This window comes from Embiotoca jacksoni, unplaced genomic scaffold (assembly GCF_022577435.1).
Source record: "Embiotoca jacksoni isolate LCO1_2020_lvr unplaced genomic scaffold, fEmbJac1.0.p SCAF_10, whole genome shotgun sequence".
Lineage (NCBI taxonomy): Eukaryota > Metazoa > Chordata > Actinopteri > Embiotocidae > Embiotoca > Embiotoca jacksoni.
The window spans coordinates 6,265,867-6,288,670 of record NW_027185230.1 but is presented as its reverse complement, the minus strand read 5'-3'; the positions used below and the strand labels follow the sequence as shown (position 1 = coordinate 6,288,670).

The following is a 22,804-nucleotide window of genomic DNA, read 5'->3' as shown; positions in this document are numbered from 1 at the left end:
CCCCTCGTGTTTTGCACCTCGCTTATGCAAGATTCAACAACAGCTGCCGTGGAAGAAAAGCCTTCGACACAGAGGAGAGCACCGGAGAAAGATGCAGAGCAACAGGAAGAGGGGGGACATTTGACAGATAATACGAGGGAGCTCTGCAGCAGGATCCCCGCTGTGCCGAGCACAGAGCTGCGTGACTGGTCTCCGCAAGCAGAGGGAGGAGAGAGGAGAGAAGGGTGGAAGGTAGGAAGGGAAAAAAAAAAAAAAAAAAAAAGAGGGGGGAGGGGAGGGAGGGGAGGCAATTCAGTTGCAGTGCTAGCTGACTGGATGAGTAGCAGCCGCGGCGCAGGCAGCAGCATCAGCACCACTAGCCGTAGCATCTTCCTTTGTGGCTGCCGGAGGCTGCCTTGTGGCCGCCGTGGCATCAACAGTCGCCCGCAGAGGCACGCAAAGACCCGCACGCAGGCATCCCCAGCGCTCGGCTTCGCGCGCACACATGTCGTGGTGGCCACCGGAGAGGATGTAGTAAGTGACGGGGCTGACGGGGGAACAGAGGGACACAGGAAGAGGAAACAGGGACGACCGGTGGTTGTGCAAACGGGAGGAGGAGGAGGAGGAGGAGGAGGAGGAGGAGGGCTGGAGCGACGGCGACTGGAGCCGCAGCACCAACAGCACCAACAGCACCAGCAGCAGCAGCAGCAGCAGCAGTAGCAGCAGCGGCACCATGGCGCAAGCCGCCAAGCAGCTCCGCAAGACCAAGGACCTCGCGGAGGCCGCCGCCGCGGAGCAGAGGGAGAAGGAGGAGGAAAAGTTAAAAAAGAGGAATCGGTCCAGGGACCGCAGACGCAAGGTATGGCTCGCTGTCTGGGGAGACAGGGGAGGAGACGCTTGTTCTTCCATCCATCTTTCCCTCTCTACCTCTCTCTCTCTCTCTCTCTCTCTCTCTCGCTCTCTCGCTCTCTCTCTCTCTCTCTCTCACACACTGCATCTATTGTGCATGATTGGTTAAGATGCAATTACACATGTGTAATTACACAGGTGGTCTTGACAGCCTCAGCTGGTGTGTGCCTGTTGGCTGAGCAGTCAAGCACATAAGCTCTGGTACAGGTTGTGTCTGCTCCGTCAGGTATTTAGCTGTGGGGGGGGAGGAAAAGGAGGCTCATGACTGTTATGCCATCGGAGGTGTGACCAATACACACTGTTGGTTAAATAACAGGAGATGTCTTTTGTTTTCTTTACCATGACAACCATTTGGGGGGGGGGGGGATTTCAGCCTTACACAGGTGCAGCTTATTCATATTAATGAAATCCAACTTCAGCGTACCGCACATACCAGTGCATACAATTACATCACCATTAACAGGCTTTGCATGCCCCACTCTCCCCCACAAAGCTGTGATGTCCTTAGATTTGGTGTCTTCCCCCATATTACAGTTTTTTTTTTTTATTGGGGGGGAGACGTAAAATGGAGGGGGAAGATGGAGGTACACTCTAATAATAGATGCAATTTTAATGCATCTGTATCTGTTTTGGGGCACGTTTGTGCTACGTGTATTGTTCAAAGGAGAAATCTAAGTTCATTATTTTACAGGTGTATGGCTTTATCTGCTGCAAGTAATATTCATTAAGTAGGACATTAATATTTAAACGTGTTGTCTCAAACTAGGCACACAGAAGATCCTCCTGGAGGCATGAGCTCTCATTCACCCCCCGTCTCACCTCTCTCCTGCACTCTCCTGCTCTTGCTGTGCCATTCGGTGCAGATTTTATTGGGGTTGTGCCGTCTTGCACTCGTGCTCGGCAGCACTGACACGATTTATGAAAATACATGTTCTGTTGTGAAAGGTGCTTGTTGGATGAATATATATATATATCTAAATATAAAAAAAGGTTTTTTTTTATTCCCTATAAGAATTCCCAGTGTTATTCCAAGTTCAACGGAATGTCAGCTGTCAGTTGTTCTCTGCTTCCTTTGCATGATTTCTGTGATGTGGAGCTGGTGGCAACAGAGAATGTACAGAATGTATTCACTCTGTGTGTGTGTGTGTGTGTGTGTGTGTGTGTGTGTGTGTGTGTGTGTGTGTGTGTGTGTGCGTGTGTGTGTGTGTGGGGAAGGGAATATGCATTCGTCAGAAAGACAAAACTCAAAGGAGAGCGTTGGTACAAATGGAGTCCGCTGAGAAAGCTGGGGTGCTCATGGAGTGTCATCTCTTCTCTCTTTGACTTATTCAGTGTTGTTTTAAGCAGGAAACAGATGATTTGTCCTGAATGTGGGGTCTCTGAAGCCCTGCAGAAGCTTTTAATAGTATGTTTTGCTGGTCTAAGTTTTGTTGAAGGAATTGGATACAGTACAAAAGTGTGGTGGTGTAGTGAGCTGGTGTTGTATATATAGATATTGTACACAGTTTAGTCAATAAAAACACTTTTAGAGCAACAGTGCCATACAAACAATGGAGTAGAACACACTGATATTACATTATATTACATTTAGCTGACGCTTTTATCCAAAATGACTTACAATAAGTGCATTTCAACCATGAGGGTACAAATTCAGAACAACAACAATCAAGAAAGTACAATTTTCTTGAAGATAGCCAAACTTCAAAGTGCTATAAGTAAGTGCCATTTTAAGTGCTACTATTCAAGGTAAAGTCTGAAGAGGTGTGTTTTTAGGTTGCTGATATGACAAGTACAGAGCGAGAACAATTATGTGAAGATTACATGTTTCATTTGGATTACATTAGATACAACGTATATTGATTCTTGTCATTTCCCCGCTTGTTATGAAACAGTGTCAACTAAGAGTTTGGTTTTGTCAACTTCAACAAGGTTGACTTTTTATGAATTGTGCCTATAATGAGGCAGTGAAACCAACTTTTTCAAGGTTATGTAAGACTGTGGGAAGTTGTTGCTTCAGATGTGAACACTGAATACACTTTGCTAAGAACTGGCAGAGAGAAAATGGGCCACATTTATACATATCTCAGCCAGACAGTGAACCAACCGGTTGAGATGGTGTTTGTGGCGGGAGGGCACACCAGCATCCTGTTAACAATACAACATTGAAATTAAAGGGGATAGGAAAACCTGCACTTGTACCTAATAATAAGATGAATTAATACAATTTGTACGCAGGTGATTATTGGGCAAAACCCCTCGTACAATCTCAGCTTGTATTTGGCCATTGTGAGCAGCAACCAACGTTGCTTGATGACCATATTGGATTTACAAGATTTTTCTATTGATGTGATAAAGTACTTTTACTTAATATTGTGTTTGCTTGTTAAATGAGTTAGTTGAGCAGCTACAGCCTGAATACTGTGATTATGCACAAGGACTGTGGGGCAGGTAGCGCAGGGGCAAAGTCTACATTATGTTCATCAGGTTGGTGTGTTACTGTATATCTGGCCAACATGCTAATCTCTGCTTCTGCTTGGTTTGGCTTTGCTGTGTTTTCTGACATTAGATCGTCTTGTTTTGTGATTTGTGATAAGTCTGCTCTAGGTAGGCTGTCATATCTGTAACTTATTACTAATCAAAAAGTGAAAAATAAGGTCACTGAGCCCAGGCTTAAAATCAATAACATTATTGGTATTTTTTAGATATAGTTTGAGATGTAAAAAGTAGCTTGAGTGCTTATTTTACACTGATCGTAGCTAACTGTGGGTGTTGTGTCACCGTGCGTCGCAACAACGCTGAAGAAATAAAATGTTAGGTTTCTTGATCTGGTTGAAATTCATTTACATTTTTTAAGTGCTTGAAAATCCAATCATTTCTAAAGCATATCTCATGCAATAAAGCCATTAAAAGCAAATTAAATGGTCAAAGTTGTCAACAATTGACATTTAAGGTGCAACGTTTGATTCACAACGTCAACTTGAGGCCTCGTTTTGATCCTCTACCATTTGCCCTGTTAACCCTGTTTCCTGCCCGGTTGTGAGGCCATGAAAAATAATGTGGTTTCACTGTATTATCAAAAATATCAGCATGAATTTATCATCCAAGGCAATATGCCAAATTAATTGGATAAACTCTTTTTCTTTCTTTTTTTAATTGGAAAGATGCGAAAAATGCTGAGATACTTGTGCTAGCAGTGAGGAATAGATCTCAGGAGCCACGACCAAAACACAAGCTGCTGTTTTTCTCTTGGAGATGCCGACACGTGTGACCTTTGCCAGTCAAACACACTTCAATAATGTCAGCAGCAGCTGATGCCAGCAAGAGAAGTAGACATTATATTTCAATGATGCAAAAATTGCTGACATCAAGCTGATGTTGGAGAGCTGCATGCAGTTATGGCCCGAACATAAAATGAACCTCATTATAAGACTTGTGGTAGTAAAGCACATTACACAAGCCTTCAGTAACTCCTGTAGGTTAAACTGGGCTAATGAAACACACTATGAATGGAAAACACTCACTGTAGTAGACTGTCACAATCATGACATTTTAGCTGATGATATATAATAATATACTGCTAGAGTAGAATCCTAATAAGTTTAATGATGCACTTTATAAAGAAGAAGAGACACTGAAATGTAGATATATATATCTATATATATATATATAAAATACATTTCCGTTTGCCTTTCAGGCATTGTTAACACAAATGTGACAGGGAAAATATGATGCAATTAACTTTAAAAACACAAAGCCTGAAATTACTGACAATAACAGGTGCCAATCATCAAATCATGTGCCATCAAACCACAGCAGAAAAAGGAGGTGCAATGAAATGACAATATAGGAAGAGAGCCAGTCAAAACTCTGAAAATACTGATGGAAATATGACATGTCTGTTAGTTTCATTCAGCTGCTTCTATACAGTTGAATGGCAGTAATTATGATGATTATGCAAATAATTGCACTCAAATAGAATAATTGCGATTGGGTGATTATGTAATGATTGTGACAGGCCTACATAGTTGACATCAGATATTCATAATAGATTAGTCCTTTAATTGTAATACAATTGTAAACAAGAAAACATAATGCAACCTGTTCCTTTTTTTTAATACTATAAACAATAATGCACAGTGACATGCTGACAAATGCTGCTATTTTCTTATTGTTGCACAGCTGCTCCAATGATTTTCTTTACGTTTACTACACAGTAAATACAATAGCTTTTCTGGTTGTGGTTTTCTTTTGTTGGTCTTGCACCTATAGCCCTATAATTACTGAGGAAAGGCTGAGTTTCAATACAAGAAAATAGAATAATGATTTGTCTTCACTTTATGTTAGAAGAATAGAAATCAATGGAATTGATCTTTTTTTTTGATTTTTTTTTTTTTTTCTTTAAATGTTTGGCACAGACCTGCTTTCATCTACACGCATTTTTCATTTTAAATTAGAAAGGGACAGAAAAACAAAGTAGAACATCCTATTTATTATAGCCGGCAGTATTTCACAAGCTTAGGACACATTTCATGCTGCAATACGTTTATAGCAAAACGCCATCTCTGCTTCACTGCTTCAAACTGATTGGCCTTTCTCCCTCACCTTCACCTCAGTCATGAACCACGTCACTTCACCGTATATGTCTGTCTAAATTTGTCTGTCCTCCAGTATTTTGTTGCTATGTGCCGAGAAGGAGTGAAGAAGAGAGTCAAAGAGACAGAGAAGGAAAAAAGAGGCACAGGCATATCTTAATGTTCTGGGGATGTTAATTGGCTCCATTCGATGTAAATCAAACTCGGCAGCATGGGCTCGCTCTTCCTTACTCCTGCTCCAGCACAAAGGTTATCCATTACAGTGCCAACAGAGATCCGATCACAACTTTGGACAGACTGGACAGTAATGTAGTTAGAGAATCTACAAAGAAAGGAGCTTTAAAGGTGCATGCCATACAGCTGCAGACTAGGTTTGGGACAGACGTCTGTCATCTTCCTCACCTCTGTTTTCACTTCTTAATGCTGCTCTTTCCTGTATCTCCTCACACATGTCTGAAAGAAAAACAACAGCAGCAATGTCATGGAGGCAAAGTGGAAAAAATACGCATGAACATGCTTCCTTGTGTTTTTCTGTGTACGGATGAGTTTTGCCATGTTGTGTAAGGGGAGCGCTATGATCAGACATGATTGGAAATAGACAGAAAACAGCAAATATGCAGTAAGTTTATGAGTCACAACACTCCTATGACTGTCATTGATTTATATAGCTGTGAATAAGGGCTGTTTCAATCAAGTTTTTTGGCCTTAAGTCCTTCAAAATTCTGTATCTGCTGAGTTCAATCCAATACATATATTCACGGAATTATTTAATAAAATATGGTTCTGACAGACAGAAATAAAAGCTGTGGACTACAAATGTCAATATTTTTTCAGAAGCTCCTTTAGCAAAATAATGAAGGTCAGAGTTCAAAATGATTTCGTCGGACATCGTAAATTGTTGATATGACACTGTGACACCATCGGAGAGAAGATGTATCACTCTGCTGGAGTTTTTGGAGCTACAGAAACACTCGTGCAGTGGTGTCACAGGGTGGAGCTGCCTTTGTACAGACACTGGGTTATGAAGAATCCTTGAACCTAATAGTACAGTGCATTTATACTCTGTTATCAATTTACCCATGGAATTAACCAACTCTGCACTGCAGAGTTTTTTTTTTACTACCAAAACTTGTTTTACATTGGTTGCATTATGCATGTTGAAAGCATTTCCCTCATCATTAAAACACTTGCACAGTTGTGTAAGTACTTGAAATCCAGCATTGTTTTACGTGAACGTTTACTACCTTGACGTCTTCTTTGTCAGCACATTGGTGCATATCTTGGCTTGTTACGGCCACCTGTCGACTAGTGGCACAGTGTGACACCATTGGTAGAACTGCGCATGTCAAAACAGCTCCATAGATAGAGGCACAAATGGTGGTTGATACCGATTGGTCAAAGGCTGGTGCAGTAGTTTAAAGATTAACCTTAGGTCGACAATTAGTAGGATGCAATGACAGGGAATGGTTCCCTATGGAGTGTGCCAGACCCATATATTCACACAGGGAACCTCCATACCACTATGTAAGTTGGAAACAAACATTTATCTGGACCATAGTCAGTAAATACCAATTACCCATTCTTTAAATTAGGTTCATAATTACATGGTGATGATAGAATAAGAATAAATACTAATAAAGGAATAATATCACTTCATGTGATAGGTTGTTTCAATTTCTGTTCTCTGTAACTAACAACATAAACTAATCTGGGACGTGGAACCTTTTATTGTAGTAGCTCATCATGAGGCTCCTTGGGACGGAGCATTTCCCCGCTTCCTCCAGGCTTGCTTTTAATACAATGGATCCAAAGATCTTCTAATGGATAGTGTGTTCCCATTGTGTTTATGTGTGTTTGTGCATGCTCATGCTTTCAAAGGAGCTGCATGAGTGCATGTGTGTGCACATAGAGTTTGTGTATGTGTTTGTGTGTTTGTGAAATACCAGGCCTGCAGGGTATCTCATTCCACTTTTATGTAACCTTATGGATACCCGACACTAATTAGCCAAAACTCTCTTTTGTCTCTCTCTTCCCTTGCTTTGCCTCTCTGCCCACTTTTGTCCTCATACCAAACAGCACATGGGATAATGACATCAAAATACTTTTCACTGATGCCTAACTTTGGTAATTAAAAGTTGTTATAATCCGCATAAATAAATAAATCCAGATTTATTTTTTTTTAGACAAGGGGAAAATTCGTTATTTTTGGCCTATTTTTATATCACAGAGCTTTGGATGCAAATTAATTGGTCATTTAGTTAATTTGTGCCATTGCGGTGCACAGCGGAAACACTCTCAACCAAACTTTAGGAAGACAGCCTCATCATACACTTCATCAGAGGACAATTGGTTTAGGCACTTTGATTTAAATTGATTCACTTACGGTCAGACAATCTATATATACAAGTCCCAGGAAATAACACATGAAATGTGCACAAACCTGTTTAGGATTTGTGATTCCAATGTGATTTTATATGTTTCCTTTATTGATACACTTTTGTTTGAAGCTGCGTTCATTCTTTGCCGCAAGGGAGCAAAAAAAAAAAAAAATAGGATGTTTTCAGTCTTTAGCCTGCTTCACAAGATATTTGCTAACTTTGGAAGCTTGTAAATTCATATTTTTTTGTACCCCATATATGTGTTTGCATATTTAGCTGAATACAACTATGCTAAATACTATTTCAAGTGATGTACGGGTATGGTGAAAGGTTTCTATACTGGATCGATTCTTTCATGCTTTTAGAGATACGCGTGTTTTCTGTAAAGGAACAGTAATACAAAACATCATGGTGCGTGCTGGTGCCTTTTCATCCCCTTAGAGGAAAGGGGGAGGAAAGGATGAGCCAAGGTCGATCGGAGCAAAGCAGCACTACGCCCAGCCCAAAGCAGCCACAGGCTATATTTACCTGGTAGCCGAAGATTACACTGCATCTGAGACCGGAGCTGTACCCATCCACCTACACACCACTACCGCGCGCTAGCCGAGCACCTGCTCCGATACGGCATCCGATGTTGCCCTGGATCCGTACCTGCTCAAACAACGCGGATGATTCCAGAATAGAAGCACGATGGCCGATATTTATCAGACCCCTCTGAGGGCTTATCTAGGACTCGATTGTCACATATTTTGATCTGAGGATCAAAGTGATTTTCGATAAACAGGCCTTGTAAGACACCTTTGATGAATATCAGGGAAAGTCATTTTGCTTCGTTAATGCGTATCTTCGGTGCTCATTCTTTGTGTTCGACCTGCAGTTCTGGTACATTTATGGCTTTAGTTTATTGAAAAAAACTATCATATTATTCTTTAGACATAAAGAAGAGAATAATAACATTGGGATTGCCATCTTTTGAACCCAAACTATGGCTCAGATGTCATGTTAAAATTAATAATTTCTGGTTTGTGTCTCCAGTTTTCCACTAAATGTACGGTGTAGTTTCGGCCTTCTTTTGCAACATTAGCAATTGCACCGGTGGCCTATTAGATCAAGCTGCAGTTTGTTTTTGTGTGAGTTCCTCAAGAGTCGCAGCTCATCTGACAGCCAGTACTTGTTAATCAGAGCATCCATCAACATTGTTAGCAAGGCCAAACAATGTGAAGTACTGGCATGCAGAGGGAGGGGGGTAACAGCTGTAAATCTTTAGCCAAAAATGTATTGTGACCCCAAGGTCCCCCGGCGTGCGACACCGCGCGTGGTGGGCGATGAAGAGATGAGACGGATGACGGCATGCCTTGGCTGCTGATGAGACACAAAATGCTTATCTTCTCTCTGGATTTATGTGGATGCTGAGTTTGAGTTCAACTCTCAGCACGTCTGATGAGACTCAACTAAATCAATAAGAAAACATGAGTCAGAGTTGTATTCCAGACTTGTCTGGAATTTGCATTCTAGGAAGTTGATTTAACATCATGAGGGACCTCTAAAACATACAACAGTTACAGTTTCACGTATAATTTTCATAACTGACCTACATCCAGATATATCTAACTCTTAATGATACATTAAACTCATCACAGCTCATTAGCCAAATCATGCGAGCGCTGCTAATTCCAAAGAATCATTAGAGGAAAAGTGAAAGTGATGCAGACTGGCACGGTGCCACACACACTGATATGCAGACAAAGAGCACACACACACACACACACACACACACACACACACACACACACACACACACACACACACACACACACACACACACACACACACTTAGTGCTGAAACTGGGCATTATGTAATGGAATTAGTGCTCCTCAAGGTCTACATGGATCATGTGGCCTGCAGGAGCCCACTAATGAACTCTAAAGCAGCCGCTCTCAGGCACACCCGGACTCCATCACTCTCCTTTGCTGGCCTAAACACATTTTGCTGTGCATGTGCAGGCTAATTGACACGATGCTTAATCAGCTATCAAAGATTTTATGCAGTAATGGTGGCGTGAGATGTTTTCATTATTTTTTCCACATCCTGTCATTGTGATTGCAGATATTTAGAAAATGTGATGCAACTGAACAGTATATTTGCCGGGACCTCAATCTTAGGCTGTAATTAAACCTGAATTGGCACATATTCAGTTTATCAACAAAGAATGGATGGACACAACTATTCAACACAACGCAATTTCACTTGATTACCCTGCATTAGTTAATACCTTTTTGAAGATGATTTTGTTCAGTTGTTTGGCTGTAGACCGTTTCATAAAGGCATGTATTTACAACATTTTCAGTGCCCTTTTCAAAAAATATTCCTGTGTAAACTACTGTATTCTCACTGTCCATTTTATTAGTACACCGACTTAACATCAGTGTTAATTGCTGACTGTGGCTTTACAAACTTTTTGATGTCAACATTTTGGACATGTGAGTTGCTTTCATTAATTTTTTTGAGGCAGGAAAGTCATACTGGTTTGGGACAAACAAAAAAAGCTTAATTCTTAAAAAAGAATTTCTCTCCCAAGTCCCCCCCCCAAAAATTAGCATTTTATTTCATTTTATTACAAAATCAGTTGTTACATATACATATCACATTACAATGATGTAAAAATCGGATGTTAATCATTTGAACATTTTAGAAATAAAATTCGGCAGAGATTAGCCATGTCACATGGGACACAGCATAACACTAACATTTGTCTGACAGTCGGATTTGGACTTCAAACTATTCTTTGACTTTGAAAAAGTTCCCTTATGTTGTTACTATTTAAGTTTTCTGAGGCCTTCGCATGTGGAATCAGTGAATTATATTTTATGAAAATAAATGTTGCGAGCTGCAGCAGAGCGGTGGTACTTTGGTTTGGTACATGGTCTGAAAACTTTGCGGAACATCTGGGTGAGATGAACTTTATCCCATTCACTGAATCCCACATTTGTGTCGGTGGTTAAATTGCATGTCTGTGTGTATGGTGAGAGTTGGTGTCATGTGTCAGTGGGATTGCGGTCTGATGTCAGATGGAATGGCTCCTCTCTCTTCAGGCACATCACTCAATAACCAATCCTCAGTGGTGGACAGCACTGGTGTAAACACTCACACACCCAGGTCAAATCAAAGTGATCACATTCAGAAGGAACACTCATTGTAAACAGTATGGTTCTCAAGTTGTAAACTACCGAAATAGATAAAACATAACACCAGCAGCTTCCAGACATCCCGGCCAAGGCTAGCTGCCATTCATTCACCGATATCACTTCACACTCTCGGATCCGAGAGCACTTGCATCAGCACTCATTGATGGCGGCTGGACTGGGAGCGCGACAGCAACACGACACAGCTAGAAGAAAACTCAAACCGAGTATTTCTCCTCTGTCGAAACTTAAATCCCTGTCATCCCTCAGCTACTTTTTCTCTCTCTCACTATAATTATTTTTTTCTGCTGTAAATACGTCACAGTGCCCGCTATATGCATGTAAAAAAACAAAACAAAAAATCAACAGTGCTCAGTGTTTCTTTGCACTGTCCTCCTCTGCTGTCTACTACACAGAGGCATTGAGTTGGAAAATCCACACTGCACTCGTATAAATACTTCATTGCTTCATGTTAGACTGTAGATGGAGGAAGGGAAAGTGTAGCAACTGTTTGTTCATCCACTGCCCCCTCTGCTTTTCTCCATCAGCTATCTCTGCTTATTCATGCTCCTTGTGGACTCTATTTCTCTGCATCCCTCCATCTTACTGTTCTTTGTCCTTCTTCTCTCGTCTCTCCCTCCTTCTACCGCTTTGTCTCCCCTCCTTCCCACGTCATTAACTGTTTTCTTGATCTTCTGCTTTACTCCTAATTTTAAGTGGTCAAAGCAAATGCTTATCATGCAGTCTGCACTGACTCGAAGTTGATCAAATTTAACCTGTCACATTTTTATATGTAGTGATAGAGAGGTGAGCAATTAGGTTTTATTGCACGTATCTCAAATTCCATGAGTGCGTGTTGTCACAATTAGGGCTGAGTGCCAAACTTCAATACTTTTCCGGCATTGACCGCATTGCTTCAATACTATTTAGTATCAACAAATCGGTACCAAATATAAATACTCAGGCTACACACTAACGCAATTTACTTTTAAAATACAACATTTTTGCTCCTTTTGTGCAGGACTAAAACTCATCAATGTCAGTGAGCCACTGCATTTACTATACATAGACTCTACTTGGACAGCCCACCCACATATATAAAAATCACTCAATTTATGGAACATTGGTAAATTGTAGCATCAAGCAATAGCATGCGAGGCGTTTAGGGTACATCTGTTGATTGTAATGACAGAAAACAATCTGGCTTACACTCTCCCACTGCATGAAAACTAAAGATTTGAAGGGTAATGTGAAAGATAACATGGATTTAAAAGATCGTTCAGGATTCAGCATAAAATTTAAGGCAGCGGTACCAGTATAAAACTTTTTTTTTTTTTTTTTTTTTTTTTAACAAAACCCATCCCTATTCATTTTAAAATCCTGTTTAGAGTCATTTGTTTTTTTGGTTACACTGAAAGACTGACTCAGTCCTATTAGCCACTAATTTGCTTCTCTCAGTTCTCATAGTATTGAGTAAACTGCATCCACTCATTAAAGCAACAAGATGTAGCTGCAAGTTCTGAAAACAATTCTCAATTTTAATCAAACTGGTATATCTCAAATCTCAAAATATGGATTACTTCTTTCTCCAAATATAAAGTTGAAAAAGATAAGTAAGTAAACAATGTTCAGTGTGCTGTATATCCAAGCTAACTAGTTCAATGATTCAAGAACCCTTTCTGATATACAGTCTATACACATTCCGTAGCCCTCCTTCCAAAAGTCTGTCAAACGTCTGTATACTCAGGATTCAGAAACGATTAGAGGGCTTTCTCTCCGGAATCCCCTACTTGCTGCTGTCAGCCAAACACACTCCCTTCACGTCACTTCTAATGCCGACATCACTCAGGCACCGTAGTTGCACTGCAGTCGGCTGCTGGCAAATGTGTTCACCCAGTCAGTTCTCCCAGAGAGGAGTCCTGCAAAATCGAAAGCCCAAAAGTTACTGTGCACGGGCATCTACTTGAATTCACACGGCAAAATGTCAGAGAAATAGTCTAGATTTTATGCCACGCATCATCAGGCATTCAGGCTATTTACTATACTTCAAAAGTTTGTAAATGTGTACATGACGGTCTGAAATGTCAGGATTTATTTTCAAATATGGGCAGCATCAGAGCATGACCAGCCTAAAATAAGCAGTCTCCTTTTACTGCTTTTACTGGGATGTGTGTGTGTGCAAGTGTGAGTGCTTTTGATTCGTAAAGATGTGTTGCTCAAGCATCACACCATACCAAATGTTAATTTACTGCTTGGTGTGCACATTCAGGCTCAATAACTGACATGGAGATTTTTCGCACTGGAAAACTCGATGCACCTCGATTTACCTCTTTTCTATCCTTCCACCTCCGTCCATGCATCCCTTTCTCCCTCCCGGATACCATGAAGATATTGGCTGCCAGTCATTGATACCTGTTTGAAAAATTAAGACCATAGGACAAAACCAGGCAGGGAACGAATTATACACATTCAAAAATTGAACAGCTATTAAGGGACGGGTCCTAATTTTCTAATATTCAAATCGTCATTAAACAACACACGAGTCTATCGTTCTTCCTTATTCCCCGTTTTTACCAGCGCCTGGTTGTAATGCCTTGCTCCCATCAGAAGGTGATGCGCCTAAAAGCTGTTTGTCATTAAACTACACGACAGACAAAATGAGCACGTTGCTATCAGGCTCCGGAGCTCAGCAGGTAAAACTGTGTAACGCTGTGAGACTACATGCTCCAGTGTGAAGAACAGGTGAAACGTGCAAAGACGACTACAGCCGTCAAAAAGTTCTGTGCGGAACTCCTTCAAAACATAAATCAAGATATGGTGCAGTGCAAACTTTGCAGGTGAGCAGATCATCAGTCTCCCACAGTTCTGCACAGTCATTAGAGAGAAGCACAGAGCAACAGTCCATCCACAGATCATTAGTCAATGAACAAACAAAGTGAGTTGGACGTTGGACGTGCAGCGCAAAAAAAAACGTAATGGAAGGGGGTTAATAGTCGATTAGTTCCAGGGTATTATTAAACTGTATTTTTTGCTTGAAATGCCTGTAATAACATTTATTTCTGATAGGCTCAATTTTGCTTTTTCCTTGTTCTTCTGAGATGTGACCTATCAGCAGTTAACCGTGCAAAAATTACAATGTTTGTTGTAGCAACAACCGGGTAGCACAAATTATCCTTAATACAGCTAACCATCCATCAGCAGTCTAATCACACAGTTTGAATCTGAGCACACTAAATAAATGTTAACACAGTCTGTGTGCCAGAACAGCCTGCGTCATAAAATATGATTCCCTAGCCTTTAGATGATGATGGACTCACAGGAACAGATGGAAATGTAATATTGGTCTGAGTCGAGAATGTTTTCACCATTTCAACCCTTCAGCCCTTCACTTGTTCTGTTTCCAAAATAAATGCAAAGCCAAATATGGGCATAATTATGGTACAGTAAAAGGCATGATGCAAAGTTTTGTGTGTGTGTGTGTGTGTGTGTGTTTGTTTGTCTTCCCTCAAGTGTCATCTTTATCTTTCCATCCTCTCTTCTAATTTGTTAACTTAGTGTTAGCTTCTGTTACCAAAGTCACATGCAGCATGCAGCAGAGCCAGTGAGTAAGGAATTCTTTCATCAGATTCAGCACAGTCAATCTCTGCTGTTACTGTACAATCCGCTGTGTAATTCTTTGAACCTCCTATGGGACCGTAGCGTGGTGATGCAGATACAGGCAGGTTTAGTAGCTGATGACTGAGTATCACACTTTGTTCTGCTGCAGAGCTGGATTGAATTATTGATTGAATGAATGTGTGCCTTGAATTCTTACACCCTTTCTTTACCTCAAACACACTCTTACAGTATGTGTTTTTACAATGCTGCCCTCTGTCTCACATCTACGACTCACCCAAACGCACACAAGCAAAAAAAATATTTGTGGATCATGGCCTGATTGTAATGAAGCGGCGAGTCTGACTCGGCTTGTTTTATGAGTGACCGACAGGGTGACAGGGTATGTGCTGCTGCCTCTGCACCAACGGTACCACGGGAGAGGCCAAGGTTAGAGGAAAAACACACAGCCGCTCAAATATGCACATAGCGTAAATTAGAAATCACCCCTTAATCCCACGGTTTAAGACTCCGAGGCTTCTTCATTGCTATTCAGAGACCAAGCTCACTGAAACATGCAGAACGTCTATAGTGATTGATTACTCTACAATTGGCATCACCCACTGGAAATAGAGAGCGAGCAACATAGTCTTTATCTCAGTTTACAAATCTGTCTGTGGTTGCTCTATATATTATTGGATTGGATATTGTTCTCATGCAATTACAAAGGCTGAAACTTACAGTTTTTAAGTAATAAAAAGATCAACTACAAGCATTAGGGCTAGTAATCACCCAGAGCTTTAGGAGTCTTTTCTTCCTGCTTTCACTGCCGAAAAGTCAGAATCTGTGCCTATTAGCTTTTATTTTTTGTGTTGTAGAGATATTTTTGACTGAATGTGTCCATAAAACTATCTTCCAGCTTACAAGAAATGTCTGACACAGATGATGCATACCACCACTGTGGTATTTTCCCTTGTGTCTTTGGTTCTAACGTGGTTTCAGGGAGTTATTCACTCTCACATGAAATATTAATTATAACTAGAATTCTTAATACTGTCCTTGAAGCCAGGTACTTGTGTGATATGAAAAGTGTTCCAACATGAAAGGTTGGTCTTTTAAACGTTTGGTAGTGTTCAGTCTTGGAGCAGAGAAGGGAATCAATCAATCTTATCACCAGATCGACTTCTGTTTACTTGTGGATATTTTTTGCCATGCCACGGTACTCGTATGTGGGTGTCTAATACACAGCACAGACAACAAGCAACTGATGAAGGATGATTGATGGTGCTCTGAATGAAGTGCAGCTTTGTGCGAATGCAGTGTGTCAACTTGTCTAGCCTATATTTTTAGCCATCCCTGGTGCATAAGGTTTATTATAGCATGAGCTTCGGAAAGAGCTCAGTGACTTCTCATCGTGACATCATGTGACATAGTCACGCTGCTACCCACTTTGCATCATTGTTCATCAACTTGTGAGATTGAATAGAGCTTGATAATGCATTTTTATGAGCTTTTTTAGAATTTATCCTCAGTAAAGCCCTTTGAATAGCCTTGTGTCTGAATGGTGCTGAATGAATACAGTTGCCTTGCCTTAAGCGGAGGGCACAGTGTGTTGCCATTTAGGATTCTTATGCCTTAAAATGAAAGGTTATGTTTTGGAGATGCAAAGTTTTTACTTGACCGTGCTAAGTGGTGGACTAAAAGTAGATATCGGCTGAAATTAAACCTAAACGCCAATGCAGGCCGCTACAGGAAACACAATTCTAAGAGGAGGGAAACACATTTTAATGGGGGAACGAACTTCGACTCAACAGATGTTCATTTGGTAGTTCGAGTTAGATTCAGCTGGCATCTGATTTTTATTTCCTGGACTGGCTGTTTTCCCAGCAGAAAAATAATCCCACCACCAAACAGCATTTTAGTTCAACCATATATTTACATGTATAGGCTGAGCCTATAATTGGTAAAAGTATGTCTTTTAATCAAGGGGGTTATGATAGCCTGGCTCTGCTTGCCTATTGCTTACAGCTTCAGACTTTGGAAACCTATTCATTTTAAGGTTTTCTCAGCCACTCTGAAGGGCAGACCAATCAGTTACCAGTGGGGGTGGCTCAGTGTCATGACGTTAAAATGTAGTTCTAACAATGGAAGTGATGGAAAGGCTAGATATAGAAACAGTTTGAAGAACAGCTTTAGCAAAGCGAAATATTGAGGAATTGAAGCCGGGTCAAGAATAATGGCAAAAATTTTGAGAACAAATAAGTGGTGATTCTTCGACATGGTGTGGCACTCTAGTACACAACATATGTCTAATAGTGATCAATGCTGATTGGTGGAAGGCTGTTCTAATAGTTTCAAAATTGATCTGAAGTCCACTCCTACTAGGATGCAACGACTGGAAACAATTTCTAGGGGAGCCTGAAGGAAGGTCCATATATTCACGAAGTGAGTTTAGTTCAGGTAGTAGCAGGTTGGGGTGACGAGCTGTTGTGTCTTTTCAGAAAAGCATGTTTTATTCTTTGGAACTATACATGAATTCACTGGTAGCCGAGATGCCCCAGTTTTCCACCAGCACTTAAACGCAGCATGTATTTGTGGAATTGTGAGTAGGTGGAGATGTGAAAGGAGTCTTTAAGGTTCACACACACGTAATGTGACTTGATTTGTCAGTATCGGGCGATCCGTGCACATGCATTAACTAATCTGTAAATAAATACCAAAGAATGTCAGATAGTAGACTTCTGTATATACGGGAAGCTTTTGGAAAGCAAGAATTATTAGATCTACAAAGTCTGTATGTAAAATTATATCTACATTTGTAAAATTGTTCTACGAGGTTCAGATTGCTTGGTATTTGTGTGTAGATCCAAATGCATATTTGTGAGTCCCAAATCGTTGTACACATTTGCAAAACAAATGTCACATTTGTGACCATTTTGAAAATATTTCTCTCTATATGCCTTGGCCTATGCCACATTTTCTTAATATGTGAATGATTTCAGATCCAGATGCACTTAATACTTCAGTTTCTCTAATTTTCTGTCTCTCTCTATGCCACCCTGCGACTCTCTTAACTGATGTAGACTTTATGAAAATCGTATTTGGCTGGCTTCTTAGCACGACACTTTCTTCGCTGTTCTACTAACAGGCTGTGCTTTAACCCCTACCGGACCTTGTGCTTCAGGCCTGACCCTTCTATCAGGAGCATGGTCCGTTGATGAATAGCTCCTTGTTGGCTGAAATGCCCCTCGTGGACCTGCACAGAATGCTGAATCATGAGGCGATGGCTCTGTCGACTTGCCTCAGGGAACATTCACAATCTCTTGAAGTTCATCACACCAGCAGTAGCAGTTTGCGGCTGAGAATAAGGCCATTATTCTTATTTGGTGGCATATTAAACAGATTTTTCACTTTTGTGATCCTGGTTTTATAAGTGGGGATTATAAGTCTTTATATCATATTTATTCCATGTCACCTTGACTATAATTCATTCTGAGTATAATCATTAAAATACCAATATACCAGATTTCATCATTTGTTTTAATCAGACTTTTCCCTCATGAAAGAGGCACATGGTGAAGGCTCATGCTCAATGCATTAAGACAGAGCCTCACACTGTAATCATGAATGTTATTGCTGTATCACTACTATTCTTAGAAGCAGATGGGGTACTATATATCTATTTCTATTTTTGCACGCCGTGGGACTGTGAGAAACAATATTTCGGTCTCTCTGTATGCCTTGCACATATGGTGAATTGACAATAAAATTGACTTTGACTTGAATAGTCACGGAGGAAGCTCGATGTGTAGCCCTGCCCTCCCGTGATGTTGGCTTTGGACTGTATCTTGTGTTCGTCCTCGATGACTTTTCCCTCCTCCGTCCTCCATCAGCCCATCTTGGCCCCCATCACTCTTTCAGCATGTTGCTTACTGGTATGACTCTCCACCCACTGGGTGATTAGTGATGACCTGCTGTCACTAACACAGGCATGCACAGTGGGGACACCTCACTGTGCTGAGGCGAGAGCTTACAGCTGTGCAGATGCACATAAAGCATGTACTTCATATTCCTAGGTATAGTGATGTTATCTATTATTATGTCATCTAAATAGAGCAGCATAGAAATTACACTTGTTTTGTCTCTGTTTCTCGTCATGTAGTATGTACAAGACGTTGGTCTCTGACTTTATTCTCTGTAAAAGATTTTAATGAAATGAAATCCCAGAAAAATATTGCCAAACCAATTAGGTTCACACCTTTCCAATTTAATTAGCGAGTGCTTAATACGCAGGTTCATATTTGTGTATATTTTTGTGTTGAATTACCTGCAATATGAAGAACGGCACGAATAGCCAAATAATTAAACAACTCATTTACTTCAGATGGTGCGTCGTATACAGCATGACGATACATATTCACACATTATGTGCACTATATTTAATCTCTCTTCCTGTCTTTTCTTTAAATTCTACTCTCGTTTGAAGCCCGTCACCCTCTCCTCATTGTTTGTGCGTATTCCAAACTGAGAAGGAAGTTAATGGTAATGAAAGTATTTCTATCCCCAGCGGTGACGCTAAAGTCTCCAGGAGATTAGCTTTTAGGGCTGGGTGCTGTTTAAACATGACGCACTGTTGGTTTGCACTTGTGGTGGAAGAAAGATACTTATGTCGCGAGTTTGGAGCCTTTTGAATAAACTCTGTGGGCAGGAGGTGGTATGAGACCTGGATACCTTTTGACCACTTTTAATGTGAAGACCCATTGACATGATTTGCGATTGTATGGATGGCATATTGCGAGCACTGAGCTGACACGTGCAGGCTCGTGTGTGTTGGAGTCTGAACGTCCTGCAGTGAGGAGCATATGTCAGCTTCTGCGACCGCCTGTTGACAGCAGGACTGAAGATAATGTAGCATGTTACAGTGCGTGTATTTTCTGACATGCCTGCATATGAACAGAGGTACACACTTGTGTGTGTGTGTGTGTGTGTGTGTGTGTGTGTGTGTGTGTGTGTGTGTGTGTGTGTGTGTGTGTGTGTTGTGTGTGTGTGTGTGTAAGTAAACCGATGCATTTTTTTGGATCCACATGCTTCCACACACAGATTAAGTGTGTGTTCGTCTCGTGCTTGTGTGAGTTAGTATGTGTCAGCTCCATATCCCTCTACAGTCTTGATTCATGACACGGGTGATTTGGTAGTCAGTCAGTCAACATCACCATAGGGCATCACCGCCCACCCCCTCACACCCCCCAACCCCCCCAACCTCCTCACATCCCCAACCCCTCTCGTCTCCGCCGATCAGCCCATCTATCTCTGCCTTCTGGGCCACAGTCACAGATACTCTGACATCTAACATCCAACTGTGCCTTCAACAACTGAGTCATATTGCAGTGACCGTATAGTGACTTCCCTGTTCAGTGTTGTGGTTAATTTACTCGCGAGCCTTTCTAATTGGGTTGTGGTTTTTGTTTTGGCACATTGATGCTTTGTTTGTTTACATACTTTATTTCAGTTGAGCTGAATAACTCATATTATTGTGCAGATTCTTTGTTCTAACGTGCCTTAATGTCAGGCTGTTCAGACCTTTCAGTATGACTCAGGATTATTTGCATACAAGCTCAGAAGGGAGAAAACTAATTTGCATCTTTTTACCAACCATTCAGATATTATGAAAATGTTAAAAGCTTCCAATTTCTCGCTTGTTTATTGTCGTGGTTTTGCTCATTCTCTTTTGTTTTGCAGACTTGATATATTTTATAAGTCATTCGTTTTCACATAATACTCAGTAATCGATGTGTAATTAACCTTATTTATGGAGCATTTATGAAGAAAGAAGGTGTTATGCTTCACACATGCTTTTCTCATTCAGGTAAACAGCTCTATGGGAACCAATCAAAATGAGTGTTTTATAGCAATGTGATGAAAACACAGAGCATAACAATCTTTTAGGGCTCAAGATTTTCACATTTTACATACGTGCGTTTGCACAACCCCACTCCACAAGAGTACGTATAGATTTAAATATCGTTGCACACAATCTATGCACGAAGATAAATAATGAACACAGTGTCAAAAATTTTACACAGAAGTCTGTGTTCACTGAGCTGTATGGATTTGATGCTAGAAGGCCATATCTGCCCTTGGGCTATACACATTATTAGTCTTGAATCTGTGTCAACAAACATAATTAATTACATTAAGAATGTCACTAAAATTAGCTTATTCTTAAATCCTTTACAGCCTTACTAAAACTATTAAATTCTTATGACAGAAATAAGATTAAAAAAAAAAAAATAAGGCATTTTATATGCAGTGAAATGTGTCTGTTGAAATGTGTCCGTAAAATGTCCCCCGACTTGGTGTAGCGAAGCCCGAAGGCGATAGCAGCGACCTCCGTCTTGGCCTGAGATCACCTCGAAATGAACAGATGACAGAGCGATAAACTGACACCGCTGAAACTAGAAGTGTTACAACAGTGTGTCATCTACCGGGACGGCAGCGCAGAAAAGCTGTGTGTGTGTGTGTGTGTGTGTGTGTGTGTGTGTGAGTGTGAGAGAGAGTGTGAATTTCAGCAGATGTGTGTGTGATTTGTTCTACGAGGGTCTGTCCATTCAGGAATGCTTTGAGAAGATGGGAGAATCAGGTTGACTCGTGGAGTTTAAACTGGTGTAACAGCAGCAGTGATGGTGTAATGATTTTGCAAATCCCATTTCAGCTAGTCTTATCGAGGAATCACTGACCTTGCTTCAGCGTGTCGGAGCATGACACTGCATCCCCACGAGCCCCGGAGGTGCTGCTCTGTATACCACCATGACCTCTGACTTCTGCCCGTCGAGAGGCTATGAGTAAAAAGGAACTCTCCCAGTGGGGGATTCTTTGCTCTAAGACAATCTATTTCTCCCATTACACACATAGATCGCTTCAACACGTGACTTCCCTCCTCTTTTCCATTTTTTTCTCTCTCTTACGCCTGACCTCCATTTCTCTGTCCGCGAGACTTTTACAGCACATTTGTTTTTTGCTTTGGCCTTTCAGCCTGGCATTTTCAGCCACTAAAAACAGACTGTTCTGAACTCTGCTCTTGAAGCTGCGAATTTGTACCGCTGTTAATCTGTTATCTAAATGTCTCATAAAAAGCGGAGGAGAAAAAAGGCTGATTTTGTGTACATTGTAAACAGCAACTTGTGGACCTTTTTCTCCAGACCTTCCTTTTGCCCTCCTGGTCATCTTTCCTTGTTCTCCTTTTCCTCCTCCTCTGTCCTGGTTTTGTCCTTCCCTTCTCCTCTCACTCATTCATTCTCTCATTACATTTTTTTATGTCCTTTATGCCTTCCTTTATTTGGTTTTACACAATCACACCCCCCCATCCTCTCTTCTGTATGGTATATCATTCCAATCTTCCTCCTCCTTCCTATCCATCATTCCTGCTCTTCCCAGCGCTGACTGCTCCCTCCTGTCACAGTGATTGTATATTGGCCTGATGGGAGGTAGTGCAGTCATTGGCCATGTGCAGCTGAGTGCTTTGCATTACTTATGCACACATGACTTTCAGACACAGTGGCTCCCAGCATCTCTCTGTCCCCCTTCGCCCTCCCTCCCATCATCTTCCTATTTTACTTCTTCCCTTTTCTGTTTTTGCAGCTTTTGAGTGTCTTGATGCACCATGTATGAGTCACAGTCTCCTCCCCTCACTCTTCATGAAGGACTTTAGTTCTTTAAAAATGAAAATGAAAACTTTAGTAAATGTTGTCGAGAAAACTGTTGGTTTTTAATATTTCCGAATCTTTGTTGTTTTTTTTTTAAACAAAAACTGTTTTAGTCGTGATTTATATATTTCTAGCTGCAATTTTAAACACTTTAGATCAGGGGTCTTCAACCTTTTTCCTCTGAGAGCTCCATTGATCTACCAGGTAGATCTACTGGCTGGAGACCCCTGCTTTAGAGGAATTGTTTGAGATGTTTGCATATATGCTTGTTTCCTTTTTAGTTGAGACCTAGATGAGAATATTGATACCAATCTCATGTCTATTTGTTGTGTGGCTCTAGCTGGTAGCTAATTAGCTTACTTTATGATAAAGGCTGAAAAAGGTGAATGATAAAGGTTAGCTGCTCCGCTTCTTACAAGTCCTCTGACCAAAATCTGTGCCAGAGGGAGAATAGGTGTATTTCCTC

General features: G+C 40.9%; 1 protein-coding gene across 11 annotated transcripts in view; it reads left to right on the top strand.

The window, feature by feature from the left end:
- The first annotated feature begins 263 nt into the window (after window positions 1–263).
- The window catches only part of ank1b (ankyrin 1, erythrocytic b), an 81,172-nt gene continuing 58,631 nt past the window's right edge, over window positions 264–22,804 (top strand). For 10 of the 11 annotated variants that reach the window (XR_011178927.1, XR_011178936.1, XR_011178929.1 and 7 more), the window contains exon 1: window positions 264–838. Coding sequence is in view for 5 of the 11 variants with exons in the window: in XM_069162869.1 (XP_069018970.1) it covers window positions 713–838 (126 nt within the window). In the remaining 6 variants the exon portion in view is untranslated. The remainder of the gene's footprint in view (window positions 839–22,804) is intronic. The other variant, XM_069162861.1, reaches the window with a different exon arrangement.